This window comes from Hoplias malabaricus, chromosome 7 (genome assembly GCF_029633855.1).
Source record: "Hoplias malabaricus isolate fHopMal1 chromosome 7, fHopMal1.hap1, whole genome shotgun sequence".
NCBI classification, from domain to species: domain Eukaryota; kingdom Metazoa; phylum Chordata; class Actinopteri; order Characiformes; family Erythrinidae; genus Hoplias; species Hoplias malabaricus.
This window is the reverse complement of record NC_089806.1, coordinates 15,598,323-15,623,204: the sequence shown is the minus strand read 5'-3', so window position 1 is coordinate 15,623,204 and position 24,882 is coordinate 15,598,323. Positions and strand designations below refer to the sequence as shown.

General features: G+C 39.2%; 1 protein-coding gene across 3 annotated transcripts in view; it reads right to left on the bottom strand.

Annotated features, from left to right (window-relative positions):
• Positions 1–24,882, bottom strand: part of nhsl1b (NHS-like 1b) — a 113,923-nt gene that overhangs the window by 49,918 nt on the left and 39,123 nt on the right. The window contains exon 1 of one of the 3 annotated variants that reach the window (XM_066676362.1): positions 7,842–8,996. The exons of the other annotated variants lie outside the window; for them this stretch is intronic. Within the exon in view, the coding sequence (XP_066532459.1) occupies positions 7,842–8,052 (211 nt within the window). The 5' untranslated portion in view covers positions 8,053–8,996. Of the gene's footprint in view, positions 1–7,841; positions 8,997–24,882 lie in introns of those variants that run through there. 3 annotated transcript variants of the gene reach the window in all.

Genomic DNA, 24,882 nt, shown 5'->3' with positions numbered 1-24,882 from the left:
TACCCTTATTCCTGAGAGTTAGCCTCTAATGATAGAACACTTTAAATTCTTAAAAACAAACAAACACAAAGAAGCTTTGGTAAGGTCCAATCTGTCTCTCACAGAGGAACGGGTGTGGTAGGGAGTATGGACACGGAGGGGAACCCAGCTTATGAGCAGGTGACCACCTCAGGGTCTTATTAAAGGGAAAAATCAATGTTTGCCTTGTTTGCTAAAAGCCCCACCACTCCATTAAACGCAGTCATGCTAGAAGTAGTCTGAGTGGACAGCAGGGTTTCAGTATATGCTTTGTCTCTGTAAGCATGAGTGTAAGTACCTGTGCTGCTATAATAATAATGGTATAATGCTATAAAGTAAACCCAAAAACCATCTAAACAAAATTCCACGCACCTGTGGATGTTCATTTCAGCTCCTCTACGACTGTAATCCTCTCGCTGTCTAATTCTTTTAATTAAGAACACTATCAAAGTGTGATTGAATGAGATGGATACAGCTGTGGTGTCAAAGCTATATACAGGGCATCAGCATGTCCTCAGGGTAAAACAAGGTTTGATGAGGAAAGCCTTTGCTCAATCACTTTTTTTGTATTTAAGGTAAAACTATTTTGAACTATATCAGAAAAAATTTTATTGAATGAAACTGTAGTTCATTCATTCATTCATTATCTGTAACAGCTTATCCAGTTCAGGGTCGCGGTGGGTCTAGAGCCTACCTGGAATCATTGGGCGCAAGGCAGGAATACACCCTGGAGGGGGCGCCAGTCCTTCACAGGGCAACACAGACACACACACATTCACTCACACCTACGGACACTTTTGAGTCGCCAATCCACCTACCAATGTGTGTTTTTGGACTGTGGGAGGAAACCGGAGCACCCGGAGGAAACCCACGCGGACACAGGGAGAACACACCAAACTCCTGGTCCCTGGAGCTGTGTGACTGCGCCACTACCTGCTGCGCCACCGTGCCGCCCTGAAACTGTAGTACATTTTCAAATTTTATTAAACTCAAAACCATTTCTATAAAACTGCAAACAAATCATGAGATTTACACAAGGAATGTCAACACATATCAGCCTGCAATTCATTACTATGTTGACTAAGGCTCCAGGATGGTGGTACCAGCAGCAGATGCTATCAATTACACACCAAAGTGGCGGACATGCTGTATTCCATAAGTGAGTGGTAAGGAATATGTGGGTGCTTCAGCTAGAATAACCAGTTTTCTTCTTTAGTTTGTATGAAAGATCAAGGGGCTTCCTGAAAACACAACCTTCAGAAAGAATATAATCACTGGTGATCAAATCACCACCAACAACAATCTGTATAACTAATCAAAACGTGCTTTGTCATGAAAGGACTCTGAAAACAAACTGATGCCAGAACATTACAATATGTTACTTTATGTCTCACCCTGAAAGTGATAAAACACAAAAGCTGCACTGTTTGGACCTACATCTCAGATTGGTAATCAGATATGACGTATCCGGGCGGCACGGTGGTGTGGGTCTCCTCCGGGTGCTCCGGTTTCCTCCCACGGTCCAAAAACACACGTTTGTAGGTGGACTGGAGACTCAAAAGAGTCCACAGGCGTGAGAATTTGTGTGTGTGTGTCACCCTGTGAAGGACTGGTGCCCCCTCCAGGGTGTGTCCATGCCTTGAGCCCAGTGATTCCGGCTACTAGGCAACTTGTTACAGACAATGAATGAATGGATATTAGTATCTGCCTGTAGAACCAAGCCACAGACCACAGGCTTATTAGAACTGACCTCAGTGCAGCAGTGATATGGGGAAACAATGTGGTGATGTAGTCTGTATGTAAACCCTGATATTTACTATAAAGCCATTATTTTTTATATCCAACTATTCCTGGATTAGAGAACCTTAATGCTCTTATAATAAGCGGATGCCAGTCAATATAGGCAGAATTACAGAGAGAAGTGCCCATTACATAAGGCCTCACACGCATGCCTGAAATCAGCACTTCGGATTTGGCCTTATAATTCTGTACATCAGGATCGTCATTGCTTAATCTCCTTAAATTTATCCCATAACAGAACATCTGGGATTGCTCTGTGATGTTAGAGAGAGATAAACTTACCTGAGAATGATCCAGACAAATGACCACCAGCAGCAACACATGGGAAAATGAGAGAAAGAGAGGGAGAGGGAGAAAGAGAAAAATAGATAAAAAGGGAGCAAGAGAGACAGATAAATATATTAAAAATAAGCCATAAACAAATACAATAGCTTCCTATGTGCATTTTAAATGAGTCTTCTATAAATCACATCAAATGCCATCCTATGAGAAATTAAGCTTAAAAAAAGAGTAAAATGCATTTCTCATTAAGTACAGATTGAAACATTATAAAAAGTAACACATTTTAAACAAAAGCTTTCAATCCCCTGCCTCGGGTCACTGTAAATTAGGATTTTGATGTGTTCTCCCTCTGTGGGTTTCTCTCGGTTGCTCTGGTTTCCTCCCACAATCTAAAAATACATGCTGGTAGGTGGATTGGCTATTCAAAAGTGTCCACAGACATGAGTGAGTGAGCGTATGTCTAAGAGTGTGATGCCCTGCAGTGCACTGGCACCCTGTCCAAGGTGTGTTCCAGCAACCGATGATTCCGGCTAGGCTCTGGACCCCCTGAACAGGATTAAGCAGGTTCCGAAAATGAATGTGTGAATGAATGAATAATTATTAGGCTATACGTCATGATGAGATAAGAATGAGATCTAACTATTTATCAGTGGAATTCACAATAGTCCTTTGTGTACCATTTTGATGGGCCATTTAATATAAATGTATATATATTTATTATTATTCATTCTTCTTATTAATTATTTCACTGATTTTTATTTCTTCGTGCTACTGAGTGGACGTTGAGGATTCTTACTCTAGAAGATAATAACAAACCCCATACGGAAAGAGATACAATTCATATGTAGGGGACGGTCTCTGGGTCAGACAAAATGTGTGTCTTGACAACAGTCCAATCCCAACTGCTCAGCACTCTGGCCATGTAGTCTCAATATTGCAGAGGTCAGTACAGCCAGATTATAATCTGCTAATCTGGAATTACAGGAGGCCTGGGTGCCAGCCATGACTTTACTTGACTGGATATGATAAGACTCTGAGTCAGTGAGAACCAGAGGGTAATGGTTCATTTTATTCATTAGTCAGTGACTTGAATGGAGTGGAGAGGTTTTAGAAGAGATGCTTCCATAAATGTATGTCACCCTGGAGATTACAATAGATTCTTCAGCATGATTTTCAGTGTTTGCCAATATTTAGATTTAAATATCTTTCCTCTATTAATGTAGATAAACCAGCTCAAAGTCAGCAGGTTTTTCATAAGCCTGTAAATATGGGTCAGCGCTTGCTCGGACATGAAAGCATATGGCTGTTACTGTAAACCAAATGACCATGCACGCAAACCAGGGAGAGTAATCTGTTATCCATCACAATATTTTGATGGTAAACGGAAGCCTGTCATTATCATAACTGGTTCAAAGCGGAAATTGAATTTTATGATTCAGAGTCCTATATTTGATTCGTCTACTTGATCATTTGTGGTATCTGGCACATGTTCTAAATCATATTACCACTGAAGGTGAATGCAGCAGTATGCCCAAGGGCTCTTAAGTGCACTTGCCTGGGTGAGGAATCAAACCTTTGTAGTACACTGCTCTCCATGTGACAGACAAAGAGCATTTCCTACATTCAGCTGCTATTGTAATTGTACTGTGATGAAATTGTGTTAAATAATGCCAAATGTTAACATAAAATTTAAAATGGCCTCTGCTATATTAATGAAGCATTATCCCAGCTTTAGCACCTTACACAAATGGATCAAAGTGTCTTAACTAAAAAAATAGTAGTTATTTCTTTCGATTAATTACTTACCAACTGGACATAATTAAAACCCTATAAATTCTAGCTACTCACATGTGTAACTGAATAAACAGTTCACACAGTTTTGCTGGCTAACCGAGGAGGAACTATGGCCAAGACAGTCAATAAACACTGATGGAAGTGGGCTGAGTCTTTTCTTCATCTCTTTGACTGCACAAAGTCCCTGCATCAATCCCAACGAGGGTCAGGACCACCACCCTAAAGCCTAGTGCATCGTCATAGTGACCGGCAAAAACATCCTGTCGCTCGGCAACCAGCACTCTGAAATTACGGGTCTACCACAAGGGCCTGGCAGCCCATAATTACCCGTTCTATTTAAGAACGACAAGGCAAGAGTTCCATTTAGGGCACTTTAACTGGGCTTGTGTGTACTCTTAGAGGTGCCAAGAGTATAAATACATGCTTTAAATTTAGTAATATGTGCAGCAATGGATAGCAGGATTATATGTGTTTTTAAATGTGGGGAATTTTGAGAGGATTTCCTGTCTTGCTTCTTCCTCTGGAAATCCTTGCTGTGGCTGTGCTCCACGCGGTGTGACACTGCACTGTCCCATACGGGTACATATATTTATATGGGACACAACAGGAAAACCTACCACGTTTCTAAATTCAACCTATATAATTTGCTTTACTACAGAATTCTCCTGCCTAAGTAAAGAAACTTCTGGGTCTCGTGTTTTTTCATATGTTTTTAAGCATATTTATATCGATTAATCATCTTTCATCTGCGGCACGTAATCAATGGAAACGCTAGAAAAACAAAGCCAAAGTGGTATTATACTCTACGAGAAGACAATGTGTCTTTATATTGTGTAATCTTCACCAGCAGCAACTTCCTGATAAGAAAAAAAGACCAGACACTGACTCATTCATTCTCATATGTCACACACTTTCATACACACAGAGGCCAAACATGTTCTTTCTTTTTTAATGGAAAGATCTGTGGAGTTTTTTCAGTTCTGAAGCAGGTGCGGGAGAATGAAACAGCCAGTTCACAAGTCCCTTTTCTAGTTGGTCCCTCAGTTTTGCATTGTATTAACCCAGAAGAGCCCAGACTTAGTTCACCATGAAGCCAAATTATACGAAATATAAAACAGACCAAAGAAACATGGAAGACTTTTTTTGTTTCCACATTTCTTGCTGTATTCTCTAATTATTTTTGTGTTAACACATGAAAAACACACACCCAGCCTTTTCAATTGGTACAACTGATTTATGCATCAAACATATTAAATACAACTTAACTCCCATTGCCTTCAACAGCCTCCAAAATTCAACACCTCAGATTCCCCACATGCCAAAACAGCAGCTGCAGTAAGAGGCTGCCGAGGTGAGAGGTGAAGTGTGAGAGGCCAGGGGTGAAGAGCTGCTATAAATCAGAAAACCCCAAACCACTCAAACTGGGTCAGGGCCCTGCCTGCAGTGACTCAATCAGCCCTGCACAAGCTCTCATTACAGCAGCATAGAGTTACAGCTCCAGCCCATAACCATTCACACACAAATATACACAAACAAGACTGGGCACACACAAGTAATTCCACAATATTAGGATGTGAGGTCCTACATACGTACCATAAATGTGTAATCTCTATAGACTTAGGGGTTAACCCTTCTGTGCTTTACAGCACTCTCAGTGTAGTCTGGCTGAGATTCTTCACCAGGTTTTCTGGAGTTTAATTTTGTGGTGTTTTCCACAACCGACCAACTCAGCCCTTGCAACAAAGAACCATATATCAGCCATTTGCATTTTTAGGAGCACTGCTTTCTTGTCTGGTTTTGGCAGTGGACATGAACTTTCTTTTTTTTTTTTTCATCCCAAGCATGATTTTAAATAGAAAAATACACTGTAGTTTTTTTGTTTTGTTTTTTTTTTAAACAGAGGCCATGTAATTTCAGGGTTAACATTTGTTGACACAAGATTTCACAAATACGATACTTCGTTTCATGGGCTCATTGTTATAATGTCCAAATATTTTTCTTGCAACAGAACTAAACAAAAATGATTTAGCAACAAAATGAAACAAAATGAAACACTGAGCTAAGAAAAAAAAAAAAACTACTTAAGCTTGGCAAAAAACAAAGAGTGGAATATCTGTCCACATACACAGATGACACAGGTCATTTACTTTACAAAAGCAAACAATGAGTCTGATTATTCAAGCTAATGTGCCCAGGGTGGCGCTCAGCAATGGGCAAAGTGCCTGTCGCTGTTTATACATCTATTACATTACAACAGCATCCAGTTACAACCAGCTTAGAAAGGACATTTTAAAATGAAAACACTGTTGTTTTTTTTGTCAGAAATGCCTTGTTCTACTGCGTCTTTTACTTCTGTTGTGTGAAAAACATCTGTCCTGTGATAACATCAAGCATCTTGTGCTCAGGAATGTACAGTTCGGCCTTGCAACAATTATATTTTAATAGTGAAATGTCATTTTATATATTCAAATGAGCCCTGTGAAGGACTGGCGCCCCCTCCAGGGTGTATTCCCCCCCTGTGCCCAATGATTCCAGGTAGGCTCTGGACCCACCGCGACCCTGAACTGGATAAAGGTTACAGATAATGAATGAATGAATATTTAAATGAGCCTATTCAAATTCAAATGAATAACACTAAGACACGCCCATTTCTTCTGTCATACTTACACCCAGCCAGATTTATTTCAGAGATGTCAAAATAAATTCATTCCAATTCAAAGTGAAAGGTGATGTTTTAAAACATCCAAATCGGTCTAATATTATTTGCTTACTTCTTAACGTATGAAATGGTTTTATACCCATATGTAACTTCATATAATCAGACTTTAAATAAATCAGCCAATCCTGGCACTCTCTACCACCGAATATGCATTGCTGCCAGAGAGTGTCACTCCCCCAACACACACACACTGGCAGGCACCCACACGCTTGCATCTCCACCAGTCAGTGACATCACCCATTTCCGCAGACTCATCTCGAGTGAAAAAAATTGATGCAGTGGACTGATTTGTTTCAGACAATTATTGCTCAACACACGGCAGCCAAAAGATGGTGTTCAAGGCATATCCTTTTAATCATTAATATAATTCAGTCACATTTCAATCTAATTAAAATTCACCACTTTCTCAACGCTGAGAAACTCCAGGCAGTTTTGGCACAGCCCTAAAGACCCCTCCACCCGCCCTCAACCCCAACCTGTTGAAGAAGAGAGACACGTGTCAACGACTCATGGACAAAGGGAAGCCTGTCATAAAATAAAGACAGTGACCCAATTCTCTGCCCATGTTTAAACAACTCATTCCTTCACTTCCTGCTCTTACAGCCGGCCACAATAACTCCAGACACAATGGAGGAGTCAAAGAGCACACACAGCTGCAGGAGCCAACCCAGGCAAAAGAGTGCTGGCTTCTACACGTGAAAACAAAACTCAAAACGCAAGAGAGTATTAAGTGTTTTAGCATGTCAAACTGCACAGAAACTGTGGTTTGTTGAGCCTCAGGGAAAATATTCTACAGTACAGAGAAAATAGCTCTGAAGAAAGCAGTGATTCCTGAAGATATTCAAAATAAGTTTACATAAGCATGTTTACTGACATCAAGTTTAACTGAAAAATACTCTAAAACCACAGGCCAATTATTCCCTGTTTCCTTCTGATTTAACGCACATGGATTGGACAGTCAAATGATAACTTTAAAGCTGCAACCAAGCTTTATAGCGTAGTCACTAGCAGAAAAACTAACCCAGAGTCATCCAGCTGCAGTTAAATGACTTCAGGCCAATTACAGCTACTCCATTATGAATTTGTAAATTATATAAGTCATTCTCAGTACGTTTCGTGGCAAGGTTGGATACTGATGCAAATTCAGTTAGATACACTGCAAATTAGCATGCAAAGGAAGATTAACCACCAACCAGGCTAAAGCAGAACACATGCCATCATCTCTCACCTATGTAGTGCTGGGGTTCATACACCCAGTCCTCATCATCCTCCTCCTGCCCGGGGTGCGATGTGTGGGAGAGAGTGTTTAGGTCATTGTGGCTGTGGAAGAGTTTGCGTGTCCGCTGCGAGAGGGACGTCCCACTCAGCCAGCTGAGAGCACGGGACACAGGGGCGTTTTTCTCTGTCCTCTCCCTCTCTCTGTGCTTCTTCCTCCGCATCCTCCCTGAACTGGAGAAGGGCAGTTTCCAACTAGGGCTGAAACAGACCAGCTAGCTGGAGTTCACCGAGGCATAGTCTGCCAGACTCCAATCAGTCCAAAAACGAATCAGTGTGTGATTCCAAAACACATCAGTGTAAAAAAGCACAAGAACACTAAAGACAGGCAGGTAACTAAAAAAATCCAAAAGGTATCAGTAAAACGATGTGAGTAATCCACAGAGCGCTGAGCAAAATACACTCATAGCTATGTTTCCTGATAAGCAGCACTGTAAGAGTAAGAAAATAATCCAATATTCTGTGCTGTTTCAGATGTAGTAAAAAAGCCACACCATTCCAAATCAGAAGAACCTGTACTCACGCCTCTCCTATTTCCAGTTTCTTGTAAGTAATTTAATCTACTCCAGCAGATATCCTAAGAAAAGTGTAGAAACCAAAAAAGATGTAATTAGCTGAAGCAACAGGCTGGAAATAAAGCTGCTTTTTCCACTGCTGTCTTCACTCCTCCGGGACCAGACGACGTACTCCCATTCTCCAAAACCCTTGATTTGGGTGTAGCTTTTTATATCCCCAAAGTTAACCGACTCTTGAAGAAAGCCGGTTTTAAATAAATGGTTGTGCATGCGTCTGACCATGGAGCTGCACTTTCAAAGCAGTAGAAACCCCAAAGACCTCGTGGACACCATACCACACCTCTTCGTGTGTCAGAGAGTGTATGTGTCACCTGGAGGAAGACGTCACATTGAAGCAAGCACAAATCCCAGACGAATGAGGAGGGGAGTTCAGTTCTTCTCTGTTTCTTCTCAGTCTTTTCTTTTCACAGCTGTAGAAGCAGGTGCGCTCACCAGACACACTTGTCTAAGCTCTCAGGTGTGTCAGGCGTGAGTGTGTAAGTGCGCGAGTCACTCACCTGATGCTAGTGCGATCACACATACACACACACACACACATGTCCGCAAATCAACTTCTCAGTGAGTTTGAGAGAAACCGCACTAACCACTCTACTTCGAGTGCATGCTGGACGAGGTTTGGAGGTTTGGGTTACAAACAGCCCTGAAAGTGCTGCTGAAATACGAACCCAACACCAACCCCCAACTTCACGCTCTGTGATCTTCTCCTCTCTCTGATCTTTCTGATCTCTGTCCCTCCCCTTCAGTGGCATGGCAACAGATTCTCCACACATACTCCTCCTCCTTTGCTGTGCTTCCTCTTTCGATTTCTCCGCCCAGGTGACTGCCTTCAGTCTTGCCCATGCTACTATGTTTGATCCTGGGGAAGAGCTGTAATTCAGGGCCTTTACAGCTAGGCTACTGAGCACCATCACTCATTCCCTCAGACATTCATTGTTCTGCCCAATAGCTAAGCTGACAAAGACATACACAGAACTGACACAATTACTCAACCTGATTACTCCATTATGTATTAAAACGAGTTATCGTCCTGCGATGGACTGGTGTCCTATCCATGTTGTGTTCCCAGGCAGACTCCGAACCCAACTGGACGAGCGTCTATAGACAATGACTGATGTAGAATGATATAGAATCACAGAAGTATTGTTCACTCGTAAATATACATCTCTGGGCTGTATTTCTGTGTTGTTTTTTTATTGTTCGTATCGATATCGGAATTATATCGAATCGACTGAAATTTTGAAACATATCATGATATAAGTGTTGGCCATATCATCCAGCCCTAGATGTACCACTTTAAGAGTTTTTGATTAACAACCAAAAAACTATTTTACAGCAAAACACCACAATACGAATGTAATCAGCAGTGACAGCCTTATGCGAACGTGCATATTATTCACTTACATGTTTTAAAACTTCAAGAACTACTTGAAGTTATACTGTGTAGAACAAATGCACAAACACACAAGCACAAGTTCGTAAAATCACACTTGTTTAAATGTAGTGTTTAAATGGTAGTTGCTGAAATTCAACCCCTCGCTTCTGTGTTTCCTCTAGGCGCACTGTAAATGCTCGAAAGGCCTGACAGATGAACATATAAAATGACAACAAGAGTGGAAGCTAATGATTGGTTGGTCCAATTCCAGCTACACACACCTATATAACGCTACTTCAGCTGGGGCTCTATATGTTAGTAAGAATTGTTTATTATTGCCATACATTAGCTAAAATCAATTGAGTTCTGCAAAATAATGATCTATCTAACAGATATAATACTCTACAGACCCTTTATAGCTTCAACTTCAACTTTAGCTCTATCCAGTGTTGGAAAACACTGATGCTTTCTCGTATTGCTGTTCATAGAATCCTACTAAACATATGTGGGGTAGTAAATAGCCTGATACTCTGTTTGTGGTTATGCAAAGGCTTAAAAAATGTCTACAGGACCACCCCTGTAGATTTGCTGAGAATCATATTAAACCTGAGACAACACAAAAAACAGGTGCAAAATGTTTTCTGCTCCCCCTTTACACAAACACACACACACACACAAACACACACACACTGTGTGAGTTCCTCTGTAGTCACATGGAGGTGTAAAAACCCCTCCCATGAGAAATGTGAGAAGTTTGGTTTAAAGTCTTAAAGAAACAGCACAACAAAATCTATTTCAGACTTCACATCACAACATGCCACACAAGCCAGGTGTTCATTACAGAGTTAACAGCAGAAATGTGGGTTTGCACGAGCACGTCTGCGTATATACGTGTGTAAACTTGGTCTGAGATCAGTATAATCTTTTGCTTCTGGCCACAGTAGCTTTCCATGGAAACAGACCGCCATCTTTTATAGCATCTGCATTTAGCCATGCACCTTTAAGATCTAATAAACGTAATGTAGAAGCAGCAGAAGGAGCCCAACGTGGTGGCTGCTGACCCTCCAGGCTAAGTTTGTTTGATTTCACGCTGGGAGCAGCAAACAGAATCAGTGCAGGACACAGTGTTATCAGTTTAATCATTACACAGTTTAACAGACCCCCTACTGACTCCATTTATAACATACCGCACAGAAACCTTCTCTAATCTACAAACATACTAATGGGGCAACTGTTTCAGCTGAGCACAGGAAGAAGAATGATTAAACGTTTTAAAACGTGATGGAATTGTATGACAGATACCGTAAACCAACACAGGATTCATGTAGTATATAATTACTGTTTGTTGAATTAACACATTTACCACATACAATATCAACAATCTAATACAATCTCATAACCAGAGCATGTGTATTGTTTAAAATATTAAGCAATTTTTTCATAGCTATAATTAAAAAATAAGGATTAAATCAAACACAGATTTGCGCATTCTATCAATGAGATAAACAAGGTCTACAACAATCACCCCACGCCATTCCTCCCAGACATTGCCTGGACTTTATCCCACTAGCACCCTAGTAAAATCTCTGGGTAATGTTTGGGTTAGTGCATGTGAGAAAGGCACGGGAAATGTTCCGGAGTTCCTGCTGTATGAAATGCACAGGTTCGGTACCACTCCTAAAGCTTCTCCCAATGTGAGCTACATGTGTGTAAGGATCACTCTGGGACATCTCTGGACCCAATACTCCTGAGTTTCTCTAGAAATTCTTCAGAGTTCATTCCTGAAAGTAGCAATACACTACTCACTGCCTCACTCTTAGCAGCCTGAACTACCTCCACAAAGGGCCACTATTCCCACGGAACTTCACAAAAGCAAAGATTTGGTTTGAATCAATGTCATTGGATGGTAAGGTTACTTTATGATGTAAATAAATCATAAATAGCAATAATATTGCTATTGAAACATGTTATATTGCGATATATATATATATATATATATATATATATATATATATATTGATAGTGAATTACTGTCCTAAAAACAAGCATTAAAAAATGTGTCCAATGTGTAACTAAAATAACCACATGATTACTAGCATGCACACAAACAACCCAGATGCTCAACCTTTGTCCTGAGTAGTGCAATCAAAGGCCCTCCACACCCTCACACATGGTTAATAATTCACTAGGGCCAAGCACCCACTGCTGAGATGAAGAGAAAGGGTGAGCAGAGATCAGGTGATATAACGCATCTCTCCTCTCTGGAGAAAAGCAATACCTAAACCTTTAGCCAAGAAATTAATCATCTATTAGCTTTATTATGATGTTTATTAAGGCAGTATAACACTGTTAAATGAAAGCCAAAATAAGAAGCACCCATTTCATTTGAAAGCTGCCTGTGTTGGGCCTGCTGATGTATTATTTAGGTTAATCAATAAAATGGTCCAGCAGACGAGTTAATAAACACACAGCCAGCACTGTGTTCTTCCACAAGAGCAGACACACCTGCCCACCAAGAATCACAACAAACCTACAACACACACTCTATGTTCTTAAACATTCTATGTCAGATTTCCTATATTTTCTATGGGTTGATGGGTGTCACAATTCAATGACATGACCCACGGACCCAATTTCAGTCCTGTGATGAAGTACACCCAAGGACCAATAAATTTCATACTCATTTGGACTTGTGAACCTTGTAACAAATTTGTGAAAACACAATCTATCCGAGATTTCCTATATTTTCTGTTTCTGGACTAGGAAAGACGGGTTTCACAAATAAATGACATGACTCACAGCCCAAATTTCGGGCCTATGATGAAGTACACCCAAGGACCAATAAATTTCATACTCATTTGGACATGTGAACCTTGTAACAAATTTGTGAAAACACATTTTATATGAGATTTTCTATATTTTCTGTTTTCGGACTAGGAAAGATGGGGATCACAATTAAGTCTTCGAACTGCACATTTTATTTAGGTTGGTTGTAGATGCTCTAAAATATATATTTTTGAACATAAAATTATGCACTATCCTGCTGAACTACAGGAACTGTTATTTAACTATTTACATCAACACACACAGGGACATATTACACATCAGTGCAGTGTGGACAGTGCAGGTCCTGTCCAGTTTGAGAGAATGTCTCCCATTCTTCTGGTGTCATTGCCAGATGCCAATTTGTGTTGGAACCAGAAATTGCACACATTACACTGTATCAGCAGAGTAATTATAAAAAAAAAAAAAGAGAGAAAAAGAAACATGTAATTGACTGTTATTTAGAGACTGACAAACCTTGATCTATTACAACAAACTGGAATACTGACCCACTGTGTATAACAGGGATAATACCTCCGTGCGTACATGTGGCATAATTCATCCAGATTATCTGAAATAGGTAATTTTGGAGAGAAATCAATTAATATGACATTTTAACTGATTTCTATATCTTTATCCTGAGTTTTTATTTTAATATATATTATAAATTGCTGTTCACTCCCAGTGTTTTTGATTATTTGTAGGATTCAAGCAAATTATTTTGTACATTGGCAAACATCACACTAACCTTGGGTTTCCCAAACTGTATATTTATTTTTAAATCAAATATTTCAAATAACATTTTTCTCTTGATGAATAGTTTCCATAAATTCCCAACTCTAATGATCCTGTTGTAATACAGCTGCTTCAGTTTGTGATGAACTTTGCAAGTAGAGGTTCCAATAACTTACATTCATTGCTGCACAATGTGTTACATTAGGAATAGGAGGAAAGGTACTTACTTGCAAAGTTCTTCATGTTATAAAAAATGTTATTTGAAATATTTGATTTAAAAATAAATATACAGTTTGGGAAACCCAAGGTTAGTGTGATGTTTGCAAATGTACAAAATAATTTGCTTGAATCCTACAAATAATCAAAAACACTGGGAGTGAACAGCAATTAATAATATATATTAAAATAAAAACTCAGGATAAAGATATAGAAATCAGTTAAAATGTCATATTAATTGATTTCTCTCCAAAATTACCTATTTCAGATAATCTGGATGAATTATGCCACATGTGCGCACGGAGGTATTATCCCTGTTATACACAGTGGGTCAGTATTCCAGTTTGTTGTAATAGATCAAGGTTTGTCAGTCTCTAAATAACAGTCAATTACATGTTTCTTTTTCTCTCTTTTTTTTTTTATAATTACTCTGCTGATACAGTGTAATGTGTGCAATTTCTGGTTCCAACACAAATTGGCATCTGGCAATGACACCAGAAGAATGGGAGACATTCTCTCAAACTGGACAGGACCTGCACTGTCCACACTGCACTGATGTGTAATATGTCCCTGTGTGTGTTGATGTAAATAGTTAAATAACAGTTCCTGTAGTTCAGCAGGATAGTGCATAATTTTATGTTCAAAAATATATATTTTAGAGCATCTACAACCAACCTAAATAAAATGTGCAGTTCGAAGACTTAATTGTGATCCCCATCTTTCCTAGTCCGAAAACAGAAAATATAGAAAATCTCATATAAAATGTGTTTTCACAAATTTGTTACAAGGTTCACATGTCCAAATGAGTATGAAATGTATTGGTCCTTGGGTGTACTACATCATAGGCCCGAAATTGGGTCTGTGGGTCATGTCATTTAATTGTGAAACCTATCTTTCCTAGTCCGAAAACAGAAAATATAGAAAATCTCATATAAAATGTGTTTTCACAAATTTGTTACAAGGTTCACAAGTCCAAATGAGTATGAAATTTATTGGTCCTTGGGTGTACTACATCATAGGCCCGAAATTTGGGCTGTGAGTCATGTCATTTATTTGTGAAACCCGTCTTTCCTAGTCCAGAAATAGAAAATATAGGAAATCTCGGATAGATTGTGTTTTCACAAATTTGTTACAAGGTTCACATGTCCAAATGAGTATGAAATTTATTGGTCTTTGGGTGTACTTCATCATAGGCCCGAAATTTGGGCTGTGAGTCATGTCATTTATTTGTGAAACCCGTCTTTCCTAGTCCAGAAATAGAAAATATAGGAAATCTCGGATAGATTGTGTTTTCACAAATTTGTTACAAGGTTCACATGTCCAAATGAGTATGAAATTTATTGGTCCTTGGGTGTACTTCATCACAGGACTGAAATTGGGTCCGTGGGTCATGTCATTGAATTGTGACACCCATCAACCCATAGAAAATATAGGAAATCTGACATAGAATTTGATTTCACAAATTTTTTAAAAGGTTCACATGTCCAAATGAGCATGAAATGTATTGGTCCTTGGGTGTACTACATCATAGGACTGAAATTGGGTCCGTGGGTCATGTCGTTTAATTGTGAAACCCATTTTTCCTAGTTCAGAAACAGAAAATATAGAAAATCTGACATATAATCTGTTTTCACAAAGTTGTTACAAGGTTTACATACAACACATAGGGAAGCTGATGTTCAATCAGCTTTCAAAAGTGTGTTACAGGGTTTACATATTTAAATGGCTCATATCCAAGACTTTTATTTTGAAAAGAAGTTGCGTCGCTAAAGCGCTTCTCCGCCAGAAAGAACTCATCTGTAAATCACATAATGATTTTTTCACATCTTACAGCAGTAAAAACATTGAACGCCAGTGTGTGTGAATAAGTTCACAATATGTAGTAATTGCACTGAAATAGTCATTTGGCGTGTACTTTTTGTTTTTTTTAATAACCAGGATATTCGTGGGTGAATGTCTGGCGAATATCGAACGCTGAGCCAACTTTACCGCGGTAGTGAGCGGATGGTCCTTTCCAAAGTGCCCGTTTAAAGTTGACAAATTTAGTCCATTTTCTGGATATTTTGGGATCTTTGGGCCATTTGTTCACAGATGTCCCACTGTACATTGAATGATTGCAGCCAAAAACAACACACCTTTTCATCATTTTGCATTAAATTAAGTGCAACTTCTAGAGTTGTTGTCCACCATCTACGTCACAGGCAAGACGCCTATTAGAGTTTACGAACACCGTTGGGGGTGGAGACCAACGGTCTTTTAAACCTTATTCCTTGAATTAGTAAGAAATAACATGTTTTCTGACTATCAATAAACACAAGTTAGGAACTCAAATTCCACTGTATTTATTTGTTTGACACTTTCATATAGCTGGTGCTTAGCCTTTAACAACAGTAAAAGACCAGCCAGATGTAGCCACAGTATGTCAATTGTGGAATGTACTACTGTCTCTGAAGGTCAGTTATACATGCATGTGTGAAGGCACAGTATAAAATGTGCATAGACACAGCCAAAATAACACCAACTCAAGGTGCATATGTATCTTTTTGGATTTACATAAAGGGGATATTTTATGAAGACCAAAAAATAAAACTAATTATAAGGATAAGAGTACAGAAATTTAAATCACATTTTACAGAGCACCATCCCATGCGTATACATATCAGTCCATGTCACTGAGGCGGATAGTAGGGCAGGAGGTGTGTAAAGTAGACCGTTGTAGACAGAGGCATGTATTTAACCTGTCACACACAGTCAGAGTTAATTAGAAAACCATCTGTTTCATCATCACTGCTCTTTTCGCACTCTCACAGACCACAAGCTGTAAATATCCAAGCAAAACACTTAGCCTGGCCTTTCCACCTTTAGATTTTCGAAGTCCAGAGCAGCCTTCACCTCTGGACCAGAGGTCTACAAATATTCCCCAGTCCTCAGCATCTTATTTATCTCTCTCTCTCTATTTCTGTCTCACTCTGTCTCAGTTTTCCATCTGTGCACTGGTCTTTATATCCCGCCTGTGCATGCTAATCTCAGCCGAGTGCATTCCCCAGCATTCCAGCTTTAGACCCCACCTGCCCACTGCAAGGCCACAGAGCAGCTTAAGGATGGCTATGAGTGTGTGATACGGCAAGAATATACCATCACCATACTTTAGTGTATTTTAGAATCGCAAAATTTATAAGAGATGTTGGGATTCTTATTTATCATTTCACTTCTTATCCTACATCACGGTGGTCTTCCCAAGACATTTTTTAGTATTTTTTGTTAAGCTTCCAATTACTGTAAGGTAATATATTGTTCTGTAATTTATATAATCAATAACATGTTGACACATTGCCTGGTGAGGGGTGTACAGAGGAACAGTTAGAGTTTCTGAGGAGACACTCAAGAAAGTCTGAGTATGATAAGGATGAAACAAGACTACTGCATTGCCATCACTCAGCCACATACCACAGGAGGGTAAACGATGTGCTGTACTCATGCGCACACACACATGAACATATATACACCACTTGCGTGTACACACATCCGTCTCATTAACAACAAGCTGGATCGATTTCAGCGTCAGAGTCTCCTCTTTGGCCTGTGCATGCTTTGAAATCCAAAATAAAGCAAGCTGATAGGGTTACACTTAACCAGGAATTCAAAACAGTTACGTGCAATTGCCACAGCTTGAACTAATGGCCTCTGTGACATGGGATCAGATGATCATTGTTAATCAATACAGATCATTTTCTTTTGCAGTAAAACCTTATTAAATATTCCTAAACATTCAAAGGTAAATGTAACTTTACTGACAAAAAAATCCCAACACACTTTTACAAGTACACTGATTGGGCTAAAGACAATTACACAAGAGGTTACTGGGCACTTGAAAATGGTTTTGTAAAGAAGCAGCAGTTAACAGCTGGAAATATTAGTTAACTGTTTAGCTGGTGCTCCACCTGATCCCAATATTCACTCAGTTAAAGCCTAATCAAAACACAGCTTACAATAGGTTACTGTGCCTATCTGAACAGTTATAATGCACAATTAGATTTATGTGGTTTGCATTTCAAAAGCCCTTACTATCCATCAATGTATTTACTACATGATTAATCATACATTTATTTATTATATTTTATTATGACATTTTTAAAAATTTATTTTTAATTTCTCCTTAAGTGAATCTGATGGATTTCTTTGTATTTTGTCATATTCCAAAAAGATTAATAGTGAGCAGGGCTAAAGTGCTGTAGGATAAATAAATTGAACTATATATGATCATAAAAGTGAAAGAAAAGTCATATTTCAGTTTACTGGCCCTCAAGTGAAGATTATTTTTAATAAAGACTATGCCGTGCACTGTTTCTATCATGTACACATCCCCCAGAATTCACTGAACTGATTCTTCACACATCACTGACTTGAGCTAAACTGCTCCCTGGAGATCCAGACCTCCTTTATAATTATAATCCCAAGTCTGAACCACCATTAAATTCCACCTAGAGACCCACACATGCCACTTAGCACACGAGGAAAGAGCTAAGATGGGTTTATGGACTGGCCACAGTACGTCTAGTTGGCACACAGGTGGTATGAGACGGCCTGCTTGTGTGTGGCTTCCCCAAGGACAATAAAATCTGAAGAAAGTTTTGTTTTATAGGCTGATGAGTCACTTTGTCCTTTGCTACATTTCAGACTCTGTAGTGAGTCACTGAGTGTTTTTAAAACATTTCATTTGTCTGTCTGGAACATCTCAACCAACTGCCAGATCCTTACATTGACAAGAGAAACATAACATTTCATGGGGAGTGGCAACAAGGCAGAACCATGAAATGAAGAACTAAGTGTAGAAAACTTATCTGAATCCGTACACTAACATAGTTTAGGCCTGGACCTGCTACTTAAACAACACACAATCTTTCTTGACCTCAAAAGCTCTTACTCACCAACCATTATATTACAGAAACTATATATGAAACAAAATTCGAAAGAGAATAATAATGAAAAACACTACTCTATATTCATACACCGTTTTAAACAAATATCTCCAGCAATTAAAATCCCACTCTGGCCACTGATTAAAGCCCTAACGCTCACTTACAATAATAACAAATATTAACAAACTATAAAAATTGTTTATCTTGTCAGTTGCTGACAGTGTGTGTATGATCATTAAAAGCCTGTTATTTTCTGTTCATACAAAGCTACAAAACTGAAGCACCTTGTTGAGATGACATTAAAGCAACTCGTTTACCAGAAAGCAACAAGATATCTTTTAAGTTTTTGAACATTTCTAAAACCAAGCACCTTAACATTTTATCAACCAAGTGATCTACACTTGATAAAGGAACAGGGCATCGCTGGGAACTAGATATTTATTACTGACTTACATTTCTATAAGGGTCTGACTGATAAAACAGTGCTGTAACGAATCCACAGCCTTGTTTATTTTGAGTAACACCTCGCTCTGGTGTTCTGGCTTTAATAATTCGGAGATTTGGCCCGTTTTTCTAGTGCAGACATAATTTACTCTTCAGAAACTCAGTAACGGTTACATGTGTCCATGTATTCGTGTCGTTATAGGGACAGACAGGATGACTTTCTATTTGTTAAATATAAATATAGTAGAAAACAAAAGGACGAGTCACAGAAACATTCTCCATACATAAAGAAGAAACTATGACAAATATTACCTCAACAACAAACAACACATTTCTGTTCGAGGCTCCAGTAAAACACTGAGCTGCACTGCGGTGGATGGAGGACCTACAGCGCAGAAGCGGCGCGAGTGTGTCCCAATTCACCTCTCAACACTCTGACCCCTTGAACACTTAAACATGCATTTTTTTAAGTCCCAAAAAGAGTACTAATCCAGGGAAAAGAGGACCTCTGGTCACTGCCGACCGGTTCCAAATATAGTTCACAAACTGGAAGGTGAAATAAGGCTGAAATAACAACAGATGGTGTAGTGGCGCCACCTTAAGTTCTCACTGTGAAATTCAGCTGAATTAACAATTCCTATTCGGCATGAGCGCATATGCCTCCTCTGGGCCGCCCGGCAGGCAGTCCAGCAACAACACCACATGGACAATTTAATTGTAAAATGGGTTTACAAATAAAATCTTTAAAATTTGATACAAAAGTCACTGTTGTAACTTCTTCAGCAACTGAACACCTATTTTCTGAATCTGAATCATGAAAATGCAAAACAGGGTGCACTTTTCTAGTACAAAATTGGAAATAAAATATAATAATTTGTTTCCGTAATTAAAAGGAGACACAAGGAACATAGCTGTAAATAGGTCTGTAACAGGTCTTTCACCCATTACAAGACACTAGCACCTGTGACAACCTCTCCCAGAACTGTTGGCGAATTTCCCTTGTTATGTTTGTCTCCATGTCCTTGTCTTCGTTGTTTTGTGGAGCAAATAACCAAATGAAAGGGAAGTGTGGTGAATACTGCGGGGAGAAAATAATACTGTGACATAAATAGTTGGCTAGATGTCATGCCTTTTTCATTCCTATTTGATCTAAAAACATATTTAAAAAAATGGTTACAGATATTTGGATCCACATTGGATGAATATTGTTCAAAATATACAGTCAATATTGTTCAAAAATGTCAAAACTAACAGCAATGCAGTCCCTCAGACTCATATTTTTGAGTATCTCTTTGGAGTAGCCCTTAAATGTTGTAGTACTACTACTGTACTCTTTAAGGTGAAACAGAGAATTCCAAAATAAAAGCCCCATGATCAGAAAGCTAAGAGCAACATCCTCCACCTGCTGTGGCATAGAAATACCACATACAGTTTTGGAATTGTAAATATACAAAATAATTGTTGAACACACCTCAATTTAAATGTGATATTCTGCTTTATATTCTGTTACAAAACAATAATATCAAAAAGTGTAATCGTTTAAAACCATCATCTCTCTCTCTTTTAATGAATAGTTAATTACACTTTTTTTTATTATTATTATGATTCAGTAAATGTAAAGATACAATTTTGTAAGACTCTTCAGAGCTTTTTTTTTTACTTTTGCAGTGCACACAACTACATCTGGGGGTTTAATTTTGTAAATTTGTATCAGTTAATAATTTACCTACACAGTTTTGGAGGGCCATTATTTGCATAAGCTATTCCAGTGTTCGACGGACTCCTAACTCTTATCAATTTAAAAGGAGCAGTTTAAGTTGCAAGGTTTGTTTTTCTACACTAGAGGGAGCTAGAGTCATAAACGTTGCTTGGGATTTGTGGAGAACTCAAGCTGGGAGGGGACAGTGGGCCAAGAGAGCAGATAGACATGGTTCATTACCGTATCTAACCTGAGCACAGGGAAAGTCTCTTTTTTCACGCTTAAAGCTGAGATAATAAAATGAAGCTCAATTACCATAGCACTACTGTAAAAATACAAATAAACAAAAGCTGTGAAAAAGTTATATCAACAAATCTTTCCCAGGATATTCAAACTCAAGCCTATATACAAAGACGATCACCTGCCCAACCCCCATTTTGAGTGAGCTTTCTAATGCCTTCAGTAGACATCAGATGAAAATTCCTCCTGTCCTCATGTTTCAGCTTAGTCACTCTTCCAAAGGCTTAGCCTTGCTGAGGCTCCCTCTTCAAAGGTTCTGTGGTCAAAGCTGTTCTTTGAGGAGCAGGATGACCAAAGGCCCGAGCTGACTTTGAGGCAGGTGTTGAACTCTCATGCTGAACTATGACCTAGTGTGGCTCAGATAAATTTGCCCGGATGGCTGCTCTGGTCTGGTCCCCATCATTGTGGAGGATGTTGACTTTGGAGTGAGCAGAAACAAAACGCCATTTAAAACCAGTCAGACAGCTTTAGATAGACTCAGCCCTAAAGCATGAAAACCTTGCTCGCTGACGTATACTCCGCCTGAGTACAACCCTACAACATGAGTCACAGCCACGCTCAAAAGATAAAGGGTGCACACAAAATATTAACATATTCAAGTATGGTTAGACATTATGGAAAAAGAACAAAGCTCACAACTGCCGTGCTGAAAATTAAAGGAATTACAAGTCAGACACAAGACACAATAGACACTTGGGCTGACGTCCTGTGGTGAGAGATGTGGTGTGTGTGTGTGTGTGTGTGTGTGTGTTGGGGTGAAAGTGGGGGTGCAGTCTAAGTTCCATCTGTTCTTTGGTCCATCCTGTTTTCAGTCTTTCCCCTTTCCTGTAAATGATGGCCTCCACTATCTTCTCAGTTTCCCAAGAATTTCACAGCATGAACGATGAAGCACACTGATAGTCACTCACTTCCTGTCAAAACACCAGTGGCTATAGTGCAATACACAATATTACAAAGTCAAATACATACATACATACACGGGGCAAATTGTTCATTTAAGACCGTTTCTTTTTTGTTTTTTTATATTTACAGATACAGAGACAGGTGTTTGTATTTGGATGGTCACTGCAACCTGTGCCCTTAAACTGAAGGTTAAACATAAAAGGTTTTTCCAAACGTATCATTATAACAAAATATTTTCATGGTTTTTCAGGGGTCGTAGTGTCCAGGCAAACTGATCCAGTCTAGCCATGATTCAAAAATAACTCTTTAAGATAGTAAAATGATTACTGACCTTGCACCATAAAAGCAAAATGGGGTCTTCTTCACGGTATAATGCTCTGTCCATTCTTTTTTCTTCTTGTTTTTAAATAATGTCTAAATACAAATAATTTTTGGCTTCTGTAGAAATCAAAATTCACAGACAATTTGTGCAATGAGTTGTATATTTTAAATATTGTGATATTTTGCAGTATGTCACAGGACTATTCTTAATAGAACAATTTAAACTTCTTCACCTTAAATATCTTTTAGGTTGCCATGGTGGTGCAGCAGGTAGTGTCACAGTCACACAGCTCCAGGGACCTGGAGGTTGTGGGTTCAAGTCCCTCCGGGTGACTGTTTGTGAGGAGTTTGGTGTGTTGTCCACATGGGTTTGCTCTGGTTTTCTCCCACAGTCCAAAAACACACAATGGTAGGTGGACTGATGACTCAAAAGTATCCGTAGGTGTGAGTGAATGTGTGAGTGTGTGTCGCCCTGTGAAGGACTGGCGCCCCCTCCAGGGTGCGTTCCTGCCTTGCGCTCAGTGATTCCAGGTAGACTACGGACCCACCACAACCCTGAACTAGATAAGCGCTTACAGACAATGAATAAATGAATATATCTTTTACCTTGAAATTTAAATTTGATGTATACCTAAAATTACTGGTCTTCTGAGAAAGTTGCTTGAGCTGTAGCCTTGTTTTGGTAACTACTCCTGGATTTATTAACAAGCACACAACACTATAATTAAGCTTTTATTTAGCCTTAATACCTTAACACGCATTACTGTTCAGTTAAGATATATGCAGCGTAATCAGTCATTTTATAAGCCTATACATTTCCATTTGTTTCAGAATACAACTGTTCCTTTTATATTTTTTCTAAAATAGCATTGCTGAGATTGAAGCCAATGACACTGAGGAATCTCTCTGGCCACTCCCAAAAGTGAGCCTTCTCACCTTTTACCACTGACACAGTCATAAAGCTGTCAACACACTTGGAGCTGCAAGGAGTTTTTCCTGGACCACATTTTAATCAGTAGAGGCATCAAAGTAAGTAAGTAAGTATGAAGCTTCTATTTATACAGCAATTTAAAACCTGCTTTACAACAAACAAACTCATTTGTCCCATATTTGGACTCCAGTTCTCCCCATGGGAAAGTCTCTTTTACAAACACAACACATTACCTCACAGCCCTGAATCAGCACAATCCATTCAAAACATACCATAATCTAATCACTAGAACTGAAGATTTCATTCCTTAGGAACCCTTTGTGGATCCGGCCCCTGTTTTGAATCATGAAACCTGAACTTAGTCAGACTAACAAGCTTAGACTAAAATACGTATGGAAAGTACATGCTCATGTGTTAAAAAATAAATAAATAAATCATATGGAGCACAAATACAGAACACTGGATTAGTTTTGTGTTGTTCCCTCATTGTTGAAAAAGAGCATGTGTGACTTCTATCATCAACATCATCTGATCCACTTCTCCAATTCTATCTATTCCCCCCTCACACACATGAACTCTGGAGAAACTCTAGAGGACCTCTGGAGTATCAGTTCTGGAGATGTCCCAGAGTGGTCACAGCATACAGCAGGAGATTTTCCACACCAGAAGAGTTCCTGCAGCAGCAAATTCTCTGCATGCTTTAGGCATGGAAACGGCACTTGTGTACAGGAGACACAGCGCAGTTCACACATGCACTGATGAACTCTACTAAGGCACTAGAGGGGTAAACCTGTGTAAAGTCCAGGACAAATATTGTGGGGGTTTGTGTTCACACATACATCTCCTGTCGATAAACATTTCTGGCTTACTGTGCACGTGACAAAGGGGCTTTTGTTTTCATGTGAAGATGACTGACGCTTCCGAACCTAACAAACATCAGTGTAGTTTGTACAAAGGAATCAGTGAACTGCTGGGGTCAGAGATCAATGATGATGTACGGGGTGTAGAGTGAACAGGGTGTGTCCAAACTCCATTCATTCCTCATCAGTCACACTCCACAAAAACAAAGTAAGCAAGAAAACTTTGAGAGCGGGGGGTTGGTTTGGGGACGACACAATGCTCAATAGGGCACTCTGACCTCCCATCCTTGATACTCCTATCCTCTTGCCATTACACACACACACACCTTTCCCCAAGGAATGGGAACTTACAACACTTCACACACAGTACAGTCACACACTTATTACTCATTAGCAGATGCTGTCTGCACCACCCAAAACCACAAGATTAGCCAAGCTGACAGCTGTCCATTGTATGCGTGAGTGTTTTTGATTTAAAGAGAAGTTAGCTAAGAAGTTAACAAATTTCAGAAGGCATGTTGCTAGACATGTTTTACAGTAAGGTTGTTTCAATAAAGCATAAAAGAACAAACCCATGCTCAAATAGAAAGGAAGGTAATTAGAAGTAGAAACATTTACAAATGTGCTCACACAGATCTGCCACTAGGCATCAGGATTCTAAAGTTAAGCCTATATAAATTCAAATTCAAATTCCCCTCAAATGGAGTCGATCAGCAAAGACATGCAGGTGAATCTTTGATTTTGCACTGGCACTAAAACATAGGGCTGGACGATACGGCCAAAATTTATATCACGATATATTTCTTAATTTTGGAATACGATATAAACAGCATAAAATCCACTGGAAAAACTTCCAAGAACAAACAAGAATGACATCACTATCAAACATAAACCTA